General features: G+C 35.5%; 1 protein-coding gene across 2 annotated transcripts in view; it reads right to left on the reverse strand.

The window, feature by feature from the left end:
* Window positions 1-9,123: 9,123 nt before the first annotated feature.
* LOC110376616 (solute carrier family 2, facilitated glucose transporter member 2) overlaps window positions 9,124-12,777 on the reverse strand; it is a 324,460-nt gene continuing 320,806 nt past the window's right edge. For both annotated transcript variants that reach the window (XM_064041412.1, XM_049845533.2), the window contains exon 8: window positions 9,124-9,382. In XM_064041412.1, coding sequence (XP_063897482.1) covers window positions 9,149-9,382 — 234 coding nt within the window. In that variant the 3' untranslated portion in view covers window positions 9,124-9,148. The remainder of the gene's footprint in view (window positions 9,383-12,777) is intronic.

The following is a 12,777-nucleotide window of genomic DNA, read 5'->3' on the forward strand; positions in this document are numbered from 1 at the left end:
TGTGGGATCCGCGTTTGCACTGTGCGGGTATCATGAGTTGAAGATGAATTTCAATGTAAAGTTATCTTTGGTGATGACCAATTTTGTTAGGACTGAATAGAATTTAATCATTTGTCGTTCTGTCTGTTAAGACATTATATCTGCTCTCCTCAACCCAGTTACCCAACCAGAAACCCATCCAAGGCTCCACCGCGCCAAGCGTTGTGTAACCTCCAAAATATTCATGCCAGCTTCGTTTACCATCAATCTTTCCCTAAAAAATAAATGCCGTACCTTCTTCTTAATTAATGCAAAGACCCTTTTAAGTACGTTCACGTATCATTTTCAAGCCTTTTAATTCCAATTTCCCGTGAGCTGATTTCCCGGTACACTTTCGTCGAGTTCCTTAATTTTTAATTTTCTTACGCTTTGAGGGTCCCGCTTCAGATTAAAACCACAAACGAATTTGGCCTTAATGGAAAATTCTTGGAGGCTGTTAGTGGCTGCAGTCATGGAGAACAAAATGACTAGCGGAGATGTCATAACGCCAAATCTCATATGAAATTAGCGCGCCAAAATACGGGTGTTTGAGGCACGAGGAACGTTACTAGCTCTGCCCTTACACGCCTTCTGTGGAACCCACATATTTAATTTAACACCCACACATTTATCATTTTTCAATATAATCAACTAGCCGTTTTCCCGCGGTTTCACCCGCGTCCCGTGGGAGCTACTGCCCGCACCGGGATAAAATATAGCCTATGTTACTTGCAGATAATACAACTTTCTAATGGTGAAAGAATATTTAAAATCGGTCCAGTAGTTTTTGAGTTTATCCATTACAAACAAACAAACAAAGTTTTCCTCTTTAATATATTATAGTATAGATAATCTTTGACAGATTGCTTTTGATTTGACAAGAAACCCGAACGCGGCATCTCCGCTATCATTCCTTCCTCCACGGGCTACGGTATACTTATACGTTTGTTTCCTTATTTTTTCATTAAGCACCTTATTTTTTTGTAGCAATTAACTGAACGCGGCAGTCAAGTGGTTTAACAGTTTTCGTCCAATTTATTTATTTCAGATTTGCCCTTTATTTTTTATTTTTATGTAATGAAATCATTTATGTTTACAGGTAATAATGGCGTGCAAAGCAGGAGATCAACAGCTACTGTCTCTGCTTTGTGAACATTTCTAAAACCCACAAAGTAATATACAAGTACCAAAAGGTTTATAGGTAGTAAGATTATTATACACATCATTACACTTCGATAAAATGATATGCTTAAATAAATATCTAAAAATTAAACAGTTTTGAAAACGGCATTGGAAAAACTAATGGTATGTTTTGAGGAAATTATAAATACTTAAGTACAATTATGTTACAAACTTATCATTATTTAGTTATTTTTCAAACTTCCGTATATTTACTTACTGCTTTATTTCCCAAAAAAAAACTTATTGTAAAAAGCCCTGAAAATGCTATCCAACATCTTGTTACAATATCCATCATGTTTATGATCCCTCAACTTGGAAGAGAAGGGTGAACCCATCAAACTTCGCTGTAAAAGTAAATTGAAAACGGACTGTTTCGTCATACATGTGTTACCTACTTCTGTAAAACATTTGAAGAAAACAAAACAGTACGGGGTTTGTATCGTGGTGGAAGAAAGATTGTGTGAAAACCGTTATTAGGGCGTGTAAGTTTGTTTCTTATCACATTATCACTAAACTACTTATGGTAGATATTTAAGCACACTACGTATGCCAAACTTTGCAATGATTACGGCTGCTACAGGTATTATTAAATTGCATTCTAGCGTTTCAGTGTTAGATAGCCCATTTACCGAGGAAGCACTCTTTACCCTTCTTTTTGGAGAAGTTCCCACGGAACGCGGGTGAAACCGCTGGCAGAAGCTAGTAATATAATAAAATCCATGCTAATAAGCTTAAGCCATAAACATAGTCTACAAGATACTTTGAGTACATTTGACTACCTAATTAAGTTTGAAATACCTATATGAAAACTCTAAGAGGTAGGTACATAATCCAACACATATTTTCACAGATTTCTAGCCTAGGTTTCATGATTATCAACAGCTTTGAATACTAAGCAGATAATACAGGCGCAATCTGAAACTTGACACTCACTTAGGACACCCTCGTAAAATCCTATGAGAAATACCACTTGCATACCAGCTAGTTTTAGTTTCAGGGTTGCTAGTTGAAGTTTTCCTAGGTTTTCAGCTTTAAGGAATATTTTGATAAAGTTGAGTTTTATATTTTCAGCTTTAAGAGATATTATGATGAAGCTGAGTTTATCTTCGTTAGATTGTTTAAATTAAATAAGATACTTTTTATTATGTTTAGTCCACAATACTCCTTTGTAGTAAGAAATTAATAAAAATCAGTCAAGCAATTCCTAGGACTCATCTTCATGTAAAGTAGATGCACCTATACATAAAATGTCGAACAATTTTATGCCGAAAATAATGTTTTTTTAAGCATACCTTGACTTCCGAACCCAATCTTAAACACAAGAAGAGAGTTTCTACGCATTTTTATAAGACCGTCGACGCCCGCATAATTTTAACCGTTTTATTTCCTCGTTTGCCCATCTCACATACAAAAATACTCATTTTATATCCTGTGCACAAAAGGCATAATAATATCGATATTTTATCTATCTGTTGATATAAATACAAACATATGTGTGAGAACCCTAACCTTACCCGTTAACAGTCAAAACGTGACCCAAATATTTCATGGCATTATAGTTTCAATTTCCAACACTACTTCTAAAATGGTGTCTAAGCTATTCAAATGACCATGCTATTATTACATTCTTTATATTTGGTAATGGTATTGAGTTCAGATTATATTGATATGGGTGTTTTAGGATATTTTATCTATTCTAGTGTCCGCTGCGCCTTTGTTTTGGCTAAATTGGAGGTAAATTAGAGCCCCACTTTGATTTGTTTAATAGTTTATTAATTGAATAAAAGTATAGTTAGATGGTTTTTAAAATAAGTGTTCACGAACTAGTTGTTCTCCGTGGTTTCACGCTCGTCTGGGGGAACCTCTTCTCCAAACCGAATGCCTATGTTATTTATCAGTTTCTGGAAAATTATTTCTTTCAGTTTCAATCAGTTTTAATAAGCAATAGGTTCTTTCAAATAGAGCTACATTCTCATGTATAATATTGCTAAGGATAAAATAAAAAATGAGTTGTTGCGTGTTAAGATACGTTAAAAACAATAGATGACCCTATCCTGTAATATAACCTGCGTTTGTGGAAAAAACTATTGGTAATATGAACCTCGCGTGGCCTGTAAGAACTTATTCTTAAATGCGTTAGGGAAACTTGGATTCAGTAATGGTTGGATATGAAAAATAAGTTATTATTACGTGAAGGCACCTTTATGTTAGACCATCACGTACGTTTTTTTTTGCTAAATGCAATGTTTTTTGTTTTTAATTAATTTTAATTTGTTGAGGCTTAAGTACTGCCGCGCAAGTCAGTTGTAGGAACAATGAAATATAAGGTACCTGCCTACAATTCCATTCGATGTAACTTTTGATGAAATAGTTAGCTACCTTTTATTTATTTTATTTATTTTTATTGGCCTTTTCATTAACATAACAATTTTTTAAGTAATTACTTCAATTTCTATTCATTTTACATTAAAGGATAATAATAAATTAAACGATTAAATGAAAATGTATTTCTCGTGCAAAGTTTACAACTGTCCTGTTTTTATATTAATCTAAGTTTGACAAGTAAAATTAGAGATCGTTAGCGTACTATTCAACTAATAGAAGACATTAACTCAAATAATAAGAACATAGTTTAAACATACAAACTGCACTTTAGTTAACTAGTATTTTCCTGCGATTTCTGAAGTGCCTTTTTCTGCATCCGGCTAAAAAGTACCGTAATAGTAATTTCCAAGGGCCTTGTATGTGGATACTTATCTAAATATGCTTAGCTTATTTATCTTGATAGTTAGTTCCCCATTAGTTTTCTCTCTTTGTAACGCTTTCACTACAAAACGAATGAACCGATTGAGATAAAATGTGGCGTAGACTAAATGGTATCTGAAAGAAGGAATAATGAGTGCACCTGTGTCTGCACAAATGCCCGTGCACTATAATATGTCCTGCGCAGTTGGCTAATCTCCTTACATGAGAACAGCCACCGTAGCCGATAATCGGCTAGGAAGACATCATCATCATCTGAAAGACGAAAATGAGGTTTCTGTTTTCGGGCGAAATTTTATCAGTTATAAAGTACCTATTTGTATTTTGTCTCCTATAATACATACCTACATTTATTTTCAAGATATACATACATACTTTTTTAAGTTACTATCTGAAGCACCCACTAAACCTGCAAACACTGTAAATTAAACCAATTCCATCTGTTAACTAAATAAAATAAAAAGTTTTTTTAATCGGTTTCTTAGTATTATATTTAACTAGCTTTTGCCCGCGGCTTCGCTCGCGTTAAGAAGTATTATTATTAATACATTTTACATCCTTCATCATCCCTTATTTTATCACCCGTGGGGGTTGAATGGGGGTTGAATTAATCAAAATCGTATTTAAGCGAACGTCATCATAAAATTCTGATTCGTCATCAGGACTTCTTCATAAAATCGAAGAAGATGTATACAAACTTTCATCCCCTATTTTATCCCCTTAGGGATGGAATTTATCAAAATCCTTTCTTAAGGGTTGCCTACGCCATAGTAGCTTTATGCATGCAAAGTCTCAGTCCGATCGGTTTAAAATTGACAATGTTTCATACAAACTTTCATCCCCTATTTTATCCCCTTGGGGGTAGAATTGATCAAAATCCTTTCTTAGCGGATGCCTACGTCATAACATCTAACTGCATGCCAAATTTCAGCCCGATCCGTCCAGTGGTTTCAGCTGTGCGTTGATAGATCACTATGTCAGTCAGTCAGTCAGTCAGTCAGTCACCTTTGAGTTTTATATATTTAGATGTTCTTAGCTATTGGAATCAATATTCAATCTTCGGAAAATTCTTCAAAAATTTCGGCGAATACCTCAAGAGTTATTCCAGGTATCCAATAAGTGAATAAAAAGTGAAAATATTTAATATTGCCAGAGCTTTTTATCTTTAAAAAATCTTTATATTTTTAATATGTACTACATTTGAGAGCACTGATGTGTCTCAAGTACCAATCAATAGAAAAGATAAACCAAAATCAAACGTGAGAAAATTACAAAAAAAAAACATATATGTGATGTTATTTGAGCCGGTAATTGTCAATTGTTTGCTGTACCTAAGCCCGTTTAATGCTCTCGGAAAACTTACGAAAATCCGGTAGTATGACAGTACTGTATAGATTTTTTTATATTTTTCTGTTAAATCACTTTTATTATAACATTGGTCTAATGTGATGATACACAATAACTCCTGTGATAGCTATATTGGCCATATCGAAAGCCTTCTGTTTTCACTCACAGAAAACATATTTATATACGAGGTATCTTTTCATTAAAACACCTGAGTACATCTTTCACAAATATTTATTCAACAAAATTACTTTTTCTTCGCCAAATAAAGGTGTGAATGAAATACGGTTTAATTTGCACACATTTCTCAAAAACAAATAAATATATATTTGCAACAAGTTTTCATTACGTGGGCTTTTTTCTTATTATTCTGAATAGTATGTTATTATTGCGATAAATTGCTGAAAACGAGTCATTAATATTAAACATATGAAGCTGAAAAATGGGTTTGTTTGAACAAGCCTATCTCTAGAACTGTCACTTGAATTTGTAAAAATGTTTTATTATATTTTTTTCATAAAAAGAAACGCTCTGCAAGTTCCAACTGTTTCTGTGCAAATCTTAAATTGCGACAGTGTGCGGTCTGCGTTATGCGGTATCTTGCATCTTTGGTAAAATGTCATCAAAATGTATAGGTGTCTACTATTACTATGTTCAAAATGTTCGTACACAATTTATTTCTGCTTGCTAGGACCATGGACGAGAAGAAACATTTTGTGCGCGTCGCAGTATCGCTAGAGCGTTTAGACCAGAGGAATATTTTGTGTGCGTGCCCAATGCCGCACACCCGGTAGAATTGCTCCTTTATTTATTAAGACAAAATTCAGTAAGACTTTTAAACTTATATTCTATAGTAACAAACATACGAATTACTTACTGTTTTACTGCACATCGATAGTAATAGCTCCTTTATCAATACCAGATTCAGTAAGTCCTCTGAACATTGTTACTATATGTATAGTAAGACTTATACGACGTTGCCAAGCGCTAGTCTTTTATGTTTCCCAAATATTGCAATAAAGGTTACCCCCCACGCATATTTGCTGCATTTTTTTAATCAAAGCCAGCCTGAAGTGGGTACAGATAGCGACATTGTCACTTTTGGTCCGAATATGAGTTTTTTGGCGCAATATCACTGCATGCGCCGATAAGAGCTTTATTACGAACTTTACTTCATGAGGTATAGTAATCCCATGTAGGGAGAAGGTTTTTGGGGTACCGTAGTGAAATAAATGAAACAGAAAATTTGTATGTAAAAGGTAAGATAAAATATAGTTAAAATTAATGTGAAATCTATTTTTAACTTTAAGTCATAATGTAGTGCTGAAAACTGAACTTGAAGTCTGGAATTGCTATTTCGTTTTAAGCAGGCGTTGTGATTAGCGCTCATTCCTTTTCTGTATGAGAAAAGGCCTGTGAACAGCAGTGGGACAATAAAAAAAGCTGATGATGTTAATTTTAATAAATATAATTAAAGCTTAGTTAAGCTATTGGGTATTTAGTTTGACTTACAGTCTCAATATTGTAAATGGTAGGCATATTAAACTAGCATTTCAAATAATGCGGGTCTTAATCTTAAAGATCGCAGTATTTTGTAACAATTTGACTTTTACGAGCATATTAACACTAGATAAACGGTCAAAATTTAACTATTAAACTACTGAAATGTTATTATTTAGTGTTCTAGGCTACTTCGGGGTCATTATTAAACGTCTTTATTAGTGTTATGACCTTATGGAGACCTTCTCCATTTCTCCGGAGGTCGCGTTGGCTACAAGAAGGCCTGCTATGCTGAGTTTGATTCTTACCTTTGTGGACTAAGCAGCTATGGAAGATAATAACCACCTGGACTATACATAGCTATCACATTCCTTCACACCGCCAGGGACAGAAACAGATGGAAGAATACCATACCTTCGAAGGTGATGAAACAGGGAGGTCACGACCCTCAGCATTGAGGAATTACGACGCAAGGAGTATACATAGCTATAGCTTTTGCAATTTTATACAAATATTATGTAATTCTAAGTTCTATGAGATCTTCACAAATAATTGATTTATCCGACCTCATCCTCCGAGCTTTTTTCCCAACTATGTTGGGGTCGGCTTTCAAGTTTTATCCAACCTGCAGAACTCTAAAAACCATTAAAAATAAAATCCTATTCTCCTTAGAATTAGCTTTCTACCCGCATTAAGAGTGATAAGAGGCCTGGCTCTTACCAAGATTAAGGGCGTAGACTAAGATAGCATATAATGGTAGACACGTCTTATAACATTTCCTTTTCAGCCGTAATACGTTCAAAGAAAATTAAACTACAGATTAGTTCTATATTACAGCGGCCTGGAGATTAAATAGGTATAAGAAACTAACTTTTTCACTCGCGTCTAATGGAAACTATAACTTACCTCACTTGGGGAAAGAGTAGCCTATACCCTTTCTGTCGCTCCAAAATTATATATGTAGATACCAATCATTTTAATCAGTTCAGTAGCTTTAGCGTGAATGTGGGACAGGCAGACCTACACATGTATAGATACTTATTGTCGCATTATGGAAAAACATTCATCATCAAACGAACTCCTGTAGTTGTAAATAGAGCCTAATGGAATTCCAAACTTCTTCCTCTGTGTTCAAAACCCTCACAAACTACTTCGAACAATACTCCACCTTTTAAAGATGACCTCACATATTAATTACCAAATCAATAATATAACACTACATTCTATCTATAACACACCAAACACTCACGCAATTTAATTAAAATATCCAATAAATAGTACGGAACCACACAAACATACGGCAGCCGCCATGACCTGTAATGAGCGATGTGATGAAATGACTCGCGCTACCAACCTATACGCTAGCTATATGTGGTTTACGAGCTTAGAGCATTGAACCTATTGGACAGTATGAGTACCAAAAGCTGCGTCCTATTTGTAAACCATAGTCATGGAAAATAGTTCAAGGTCAAACTGATGTAAAAGTGGGTTCTTTAAATTTTTTTGTTCCTCAGTGTAACTTTAAATCTCTGTTTAATAATAAGACCATCTTACGAAAAAGTTGTATACTCGCGAAAAAAGGATGTAAGGCGACGCTACTGGGGGCTCGCTTATATCGTTCCTGTTTTTCAATTACATCGTTACTCACTCACGAAAAAAATTACAAATACAAGGCTAAACTTAACTCACACATTCACAAGAGAACATATTTTTCCCAGCAGTCTCGAACCTTTGGCCACCAAATTATTCACTATTCGACAGAGCGATGGTGTTTCCAGCTGATTCAATGGTCTAAGGTTATGAGCAAAATATAACATGCTTTATAAAGATTGCTCATAGTTTGATGAAAGCGCTTTTTTGTTAGAAGAGGACTTATTTTGCGTTGAAGTTTTGATTAGATTGGTTTAACTCTTACATGCAAGAACTACTGCACGGATTTTGATAAAACTGGGTAGTAACCTTATACACCAGATGAATATTTACATATTTTGGATATTTTGTATGGCTGGTGTTACTTACACTTCGTGCCAAATAATTTAGCATCCCTAATTTCTGAGCAATAATTCATGTCGTTTTTGGCTATAGTGAAGTTATTAGCAGCTGTGAAGATGAAAACATGGTTCGCCCACCCTAAATATAAAAATTGATAACAAGAGCAATAAGGACAGGATGATGATGATGATGAAGTTATTCGTAGCTTCTGATAAAATCAAAGCTTCTCGACAAGATCCTAATTGGCTAAATTCACAGACGTACATTTACGTGGAACAAACCTTATAGCTGACAAAGATTTTGTACAGGGAAATAAAAAAAAGCTTAAAAAACTTAATCTACCATTTATTCACGCAGGCAAAGCCGGTCGTTTCAACTGTCTCTCAATTTGTCTTACACTCTTATTTCTAATATTAGGAACTGCGAATAACGTGTACACCACTCCAAAAAGGTTTATACAGGCGAATATATAGAATGTGGTGTAAACTCCGATGTAATCTTCTATGTATTGGAAGGTCTGTACGTGCAGGAGTTTTATTATTTGTGAATAGGCGTATATTGTACCGATTAGAGTTGCTCGGATCTGAAACAAGAAAAGAACACATTTCAATATTTAAAATAGTTGTTTTCTATAGTTTCATTGATAGAAGTTTAAGTAGAATCCTAAAATCTCATGTAAATCCTCACAGTTGCATATTTTTCAAAATTATTTAGGACTAAATTCATCGATAAACATAAATGTAAACTCAATACACCTGTTTCCTATGAATTTTATGGTTTTAATACAAAAAAGGTAAGCAGACGATCGTCAAATTATTGAAAAAAAAAAAATGTATGTGTCTGTTTACTTTTTTGATGTTTAGTTTACAAAGCAATTTTAAGAAAATATGCGTTTATGATGTCGGTAAACTTGGTCCGCAAGCATACCATCCCTTGTTATACTATTTGTCAGAATTGACGTGACATGGCATTCTGACATTCTATCCCAATTGTATATCTCATACGATTGATATCGACGGAATCCCATTTATAGTGAACTGTACCTACCTATAGAAACTATTGAATTATTGAAACTTATACGTACAGTACAACAATATCAAATATCTTCTACCAACCAACTTTAGACAATTTCACACATACACGCATCTCTATATTAAGACCCGTTTCAAAACAAATTCCCAGAAAGACCACAGCGGCTGTTATCACGAAAATTCTATTCACTAAGTTTGATATTACCTCAAAATACAATATAATAATGTGGTTAGAACACACTGCAAACTTTTAGTCGGCCGACAGTTTGTTTGGGCTCATAAATCAGTATGAAGATGAATGGTGGTACGCACATAACAATGATCAGGTATTTAGCCGGTACAAGACCGACTTAGGGTCATGGCACATTATACCGGTACCGCAATAGCACAGCTGCAGCACGGCGTCGCCTCGAATTTAGACTACGGCTAGCTGCCAGCGCGCTAACTACGCGTTGTCAGCAAGGTGCCAGTTCGCCGACCGCGCGCCGGCCGCGAGGTGTAAGTTGCTGTCACCGCCAACTCAATATTATTTTAAGACAGTTATGATTGAACACGACGCAATGACGTTGTTTCGGTGCCGACTCGAAGTCGGCGCCTAATGAGCAGGCCGTCGGCGCGCTGTACGCATAAGGTCCGCTCGCTTGCAGCACGCGGGCTGCGAGTCGAGTTGTGTGGTAGCGGCAAGCGCGCTGACTGCCCGCCGTTGGCTTTTTCATATTGACATTACGAAATATATTAAATTGAATGACAAGTTAAATGCTGGTATGGAGCGGTGCTGTTGCGGTGCCGGTATAATGTGCCATGACCCTAAGTCTGACTACCAGTCTAACCAAAGGGTTGCCCTTGTAACTGGGTTGAGGAGGTCTGATAAGCTTTCGTTCCTTGTAAAACACTGGTACTCAGCAGCATACGGTTAGTCTGGTAGCCGACCCCAACATAGTTGGGAAAAGGCTAGACAGATGATGAGACCGACTAAAAACTTTGATTGAATTCCAGATTTTCTTGAAAAAATATTTTCAATCGGCATACTGTTTAGTCTGCAGTGTATTACTCTTAGACCTCAATATTATAATATCGAGGAATATTCTAGATTGAATAAAAAGGCAATCCAGTGTTGCACATGTAGAATTTCTCCGTGACCCGGTTAGAACATATTTTAATACTTGCAATGTTAGAAGATATAAGGAAAGTGCCAGATACAGTTTCAAGCAATTCTTGTAATGAAACAATCTCACCTTATGTTGTTTGATTTTATAGAGGAACTGTTTTAAATTGGTTCAATCTTTGCTTACGAGTAATACTTATCTGTTTTTATATGCGTAAATCACTCGTATTTAAAAAAATGGTTTATGAAAAGCTGCTTCGAAATAACGATATTTAGTGAAAGGAAAGATAAAGAATTTTGTTATATGAATTGATATTGAATAGACTTGACTGAAAACCCGAAGAAAAATGCCCAAAATATTATTTTTGACTGCGATTTAGTGAAGTGTTTTTAATGGAAAAAAAATATTTTGTTGGTGCTCTCATTACATCAATCTGTTTGATGGCCCGCCTCATAATTTATTCCACTAAAGAAACATAAAATTCTTTTCAAAACAATTTTTGTTTTTACACCCTTACCTCCAAATTAAACACTTCAACCATGATAACTACAGGTAACCCCCATACGATCCCATAAGCGAAGACTAACATGCCTAGCGCGGTGACGGGTAGCCATCTTATTGACGCGTGACGTCACGGTTAAGTCTTTTTCTTCTGTCTATATGATCCCTAGCCAAAGTGCCAACTAAACTTAACTTAAATATTTTTTTACTAGCCTATTCTGCCCTGCTGTTGGGCAAGGTCTGCCGCGTATTTACAGTATATACATGGCTAGTACGCAAGCGTGTGAAACTAGTCGCGAATAGATTGGAATTCACTTTTTATACAAAGTCTTCCGATGTATACAGTAGCAGTACGCAAATACTCGCATATATTTTGTAGTGGCCAAAGTAACTTGCTTTGTTCCATAATATACAGTGCTAGTCCGCATGCAAACTAATCGTGTATACACTGGAATAGGCGCGAAAAACTTTACGATTTCAATCTGCAGTTGCATGCTGCCATTTTGATTAAAACACGACCTGGCATTTAATGTTAATTTAAATATTAAACAATTTCTTTTAGTATATTTTTTAAACAAGTTGATTTTTTTATGGGAAATATAAGTGCAGCCACAAATTTATTTATTGAACATATGATTAAGCTTCTAATTTTACAACATTACTTATACATTGTCATCTAATTTACTAACTGGGCCTCGTTTTTAGTATATTGCCATTTATAACCTTCAATTAAAAAACATTGTATTAAAAATTGAAGTTAGTGACGAAAACGAATCGCTGCAAAACCGACTCCACGTAGTCTTGTCTGCTCTACCCCTAGAGTGCAATTCAAAACCGCGTAGGCGCGGAGGGGCGAGGCGGCCTGCGAGCTGAGGCGCAGGTAGTTTTAACGCTCGCCGCCGCGGCTGAGGCTGGCCGGCTGAGCCGGTCAGCAAGCCGAAGCTTCGGTGGTGAGCGTGAAAACCATCTGCGACGATAAGCCCATAGCCCAAGGTCTGCCCCATAGCCTTCCACTTTTCTCTACCATCGCTGTTTGTGGCCAGTTCGAGAGGAAGCTCTTTTTCTTCTATCTTTAAAGATAAAGATAAAGATAGATTTATTTGTCAGAATACAGTACATTAAGGTGTTACAAAGTATTAGTCTCTTGTATTCTACCATTACTGGTGTACAAATATTAAACTTATAAACTAACAAAGTTATATAATGCGATAGTAAATAAATTGCCGGAAAAACATTACGTTTATTACATTCATTTTACATTGCATCATTTAAATAATCCTTTACACTGTAGTAACATTTATCAATAAGCATGGCAAATAATTGTTTTTTAAATAAATTCA

Source organism: Helicoverpa armigera, chromosome 25, assembly GCF_030705265.1.
Source record: "Helicoverpa armigera isolate CAAS_96S chromosome 25, ASM3070526v1, whole genome shotgun sequence".
Taxonomy (NCBI): Eukaryota; Metazoa; Arthropoda; class Insecta; order Lepidoptera; family Noctuidae; genus Helicoverpa; species Helicoverpa armigera.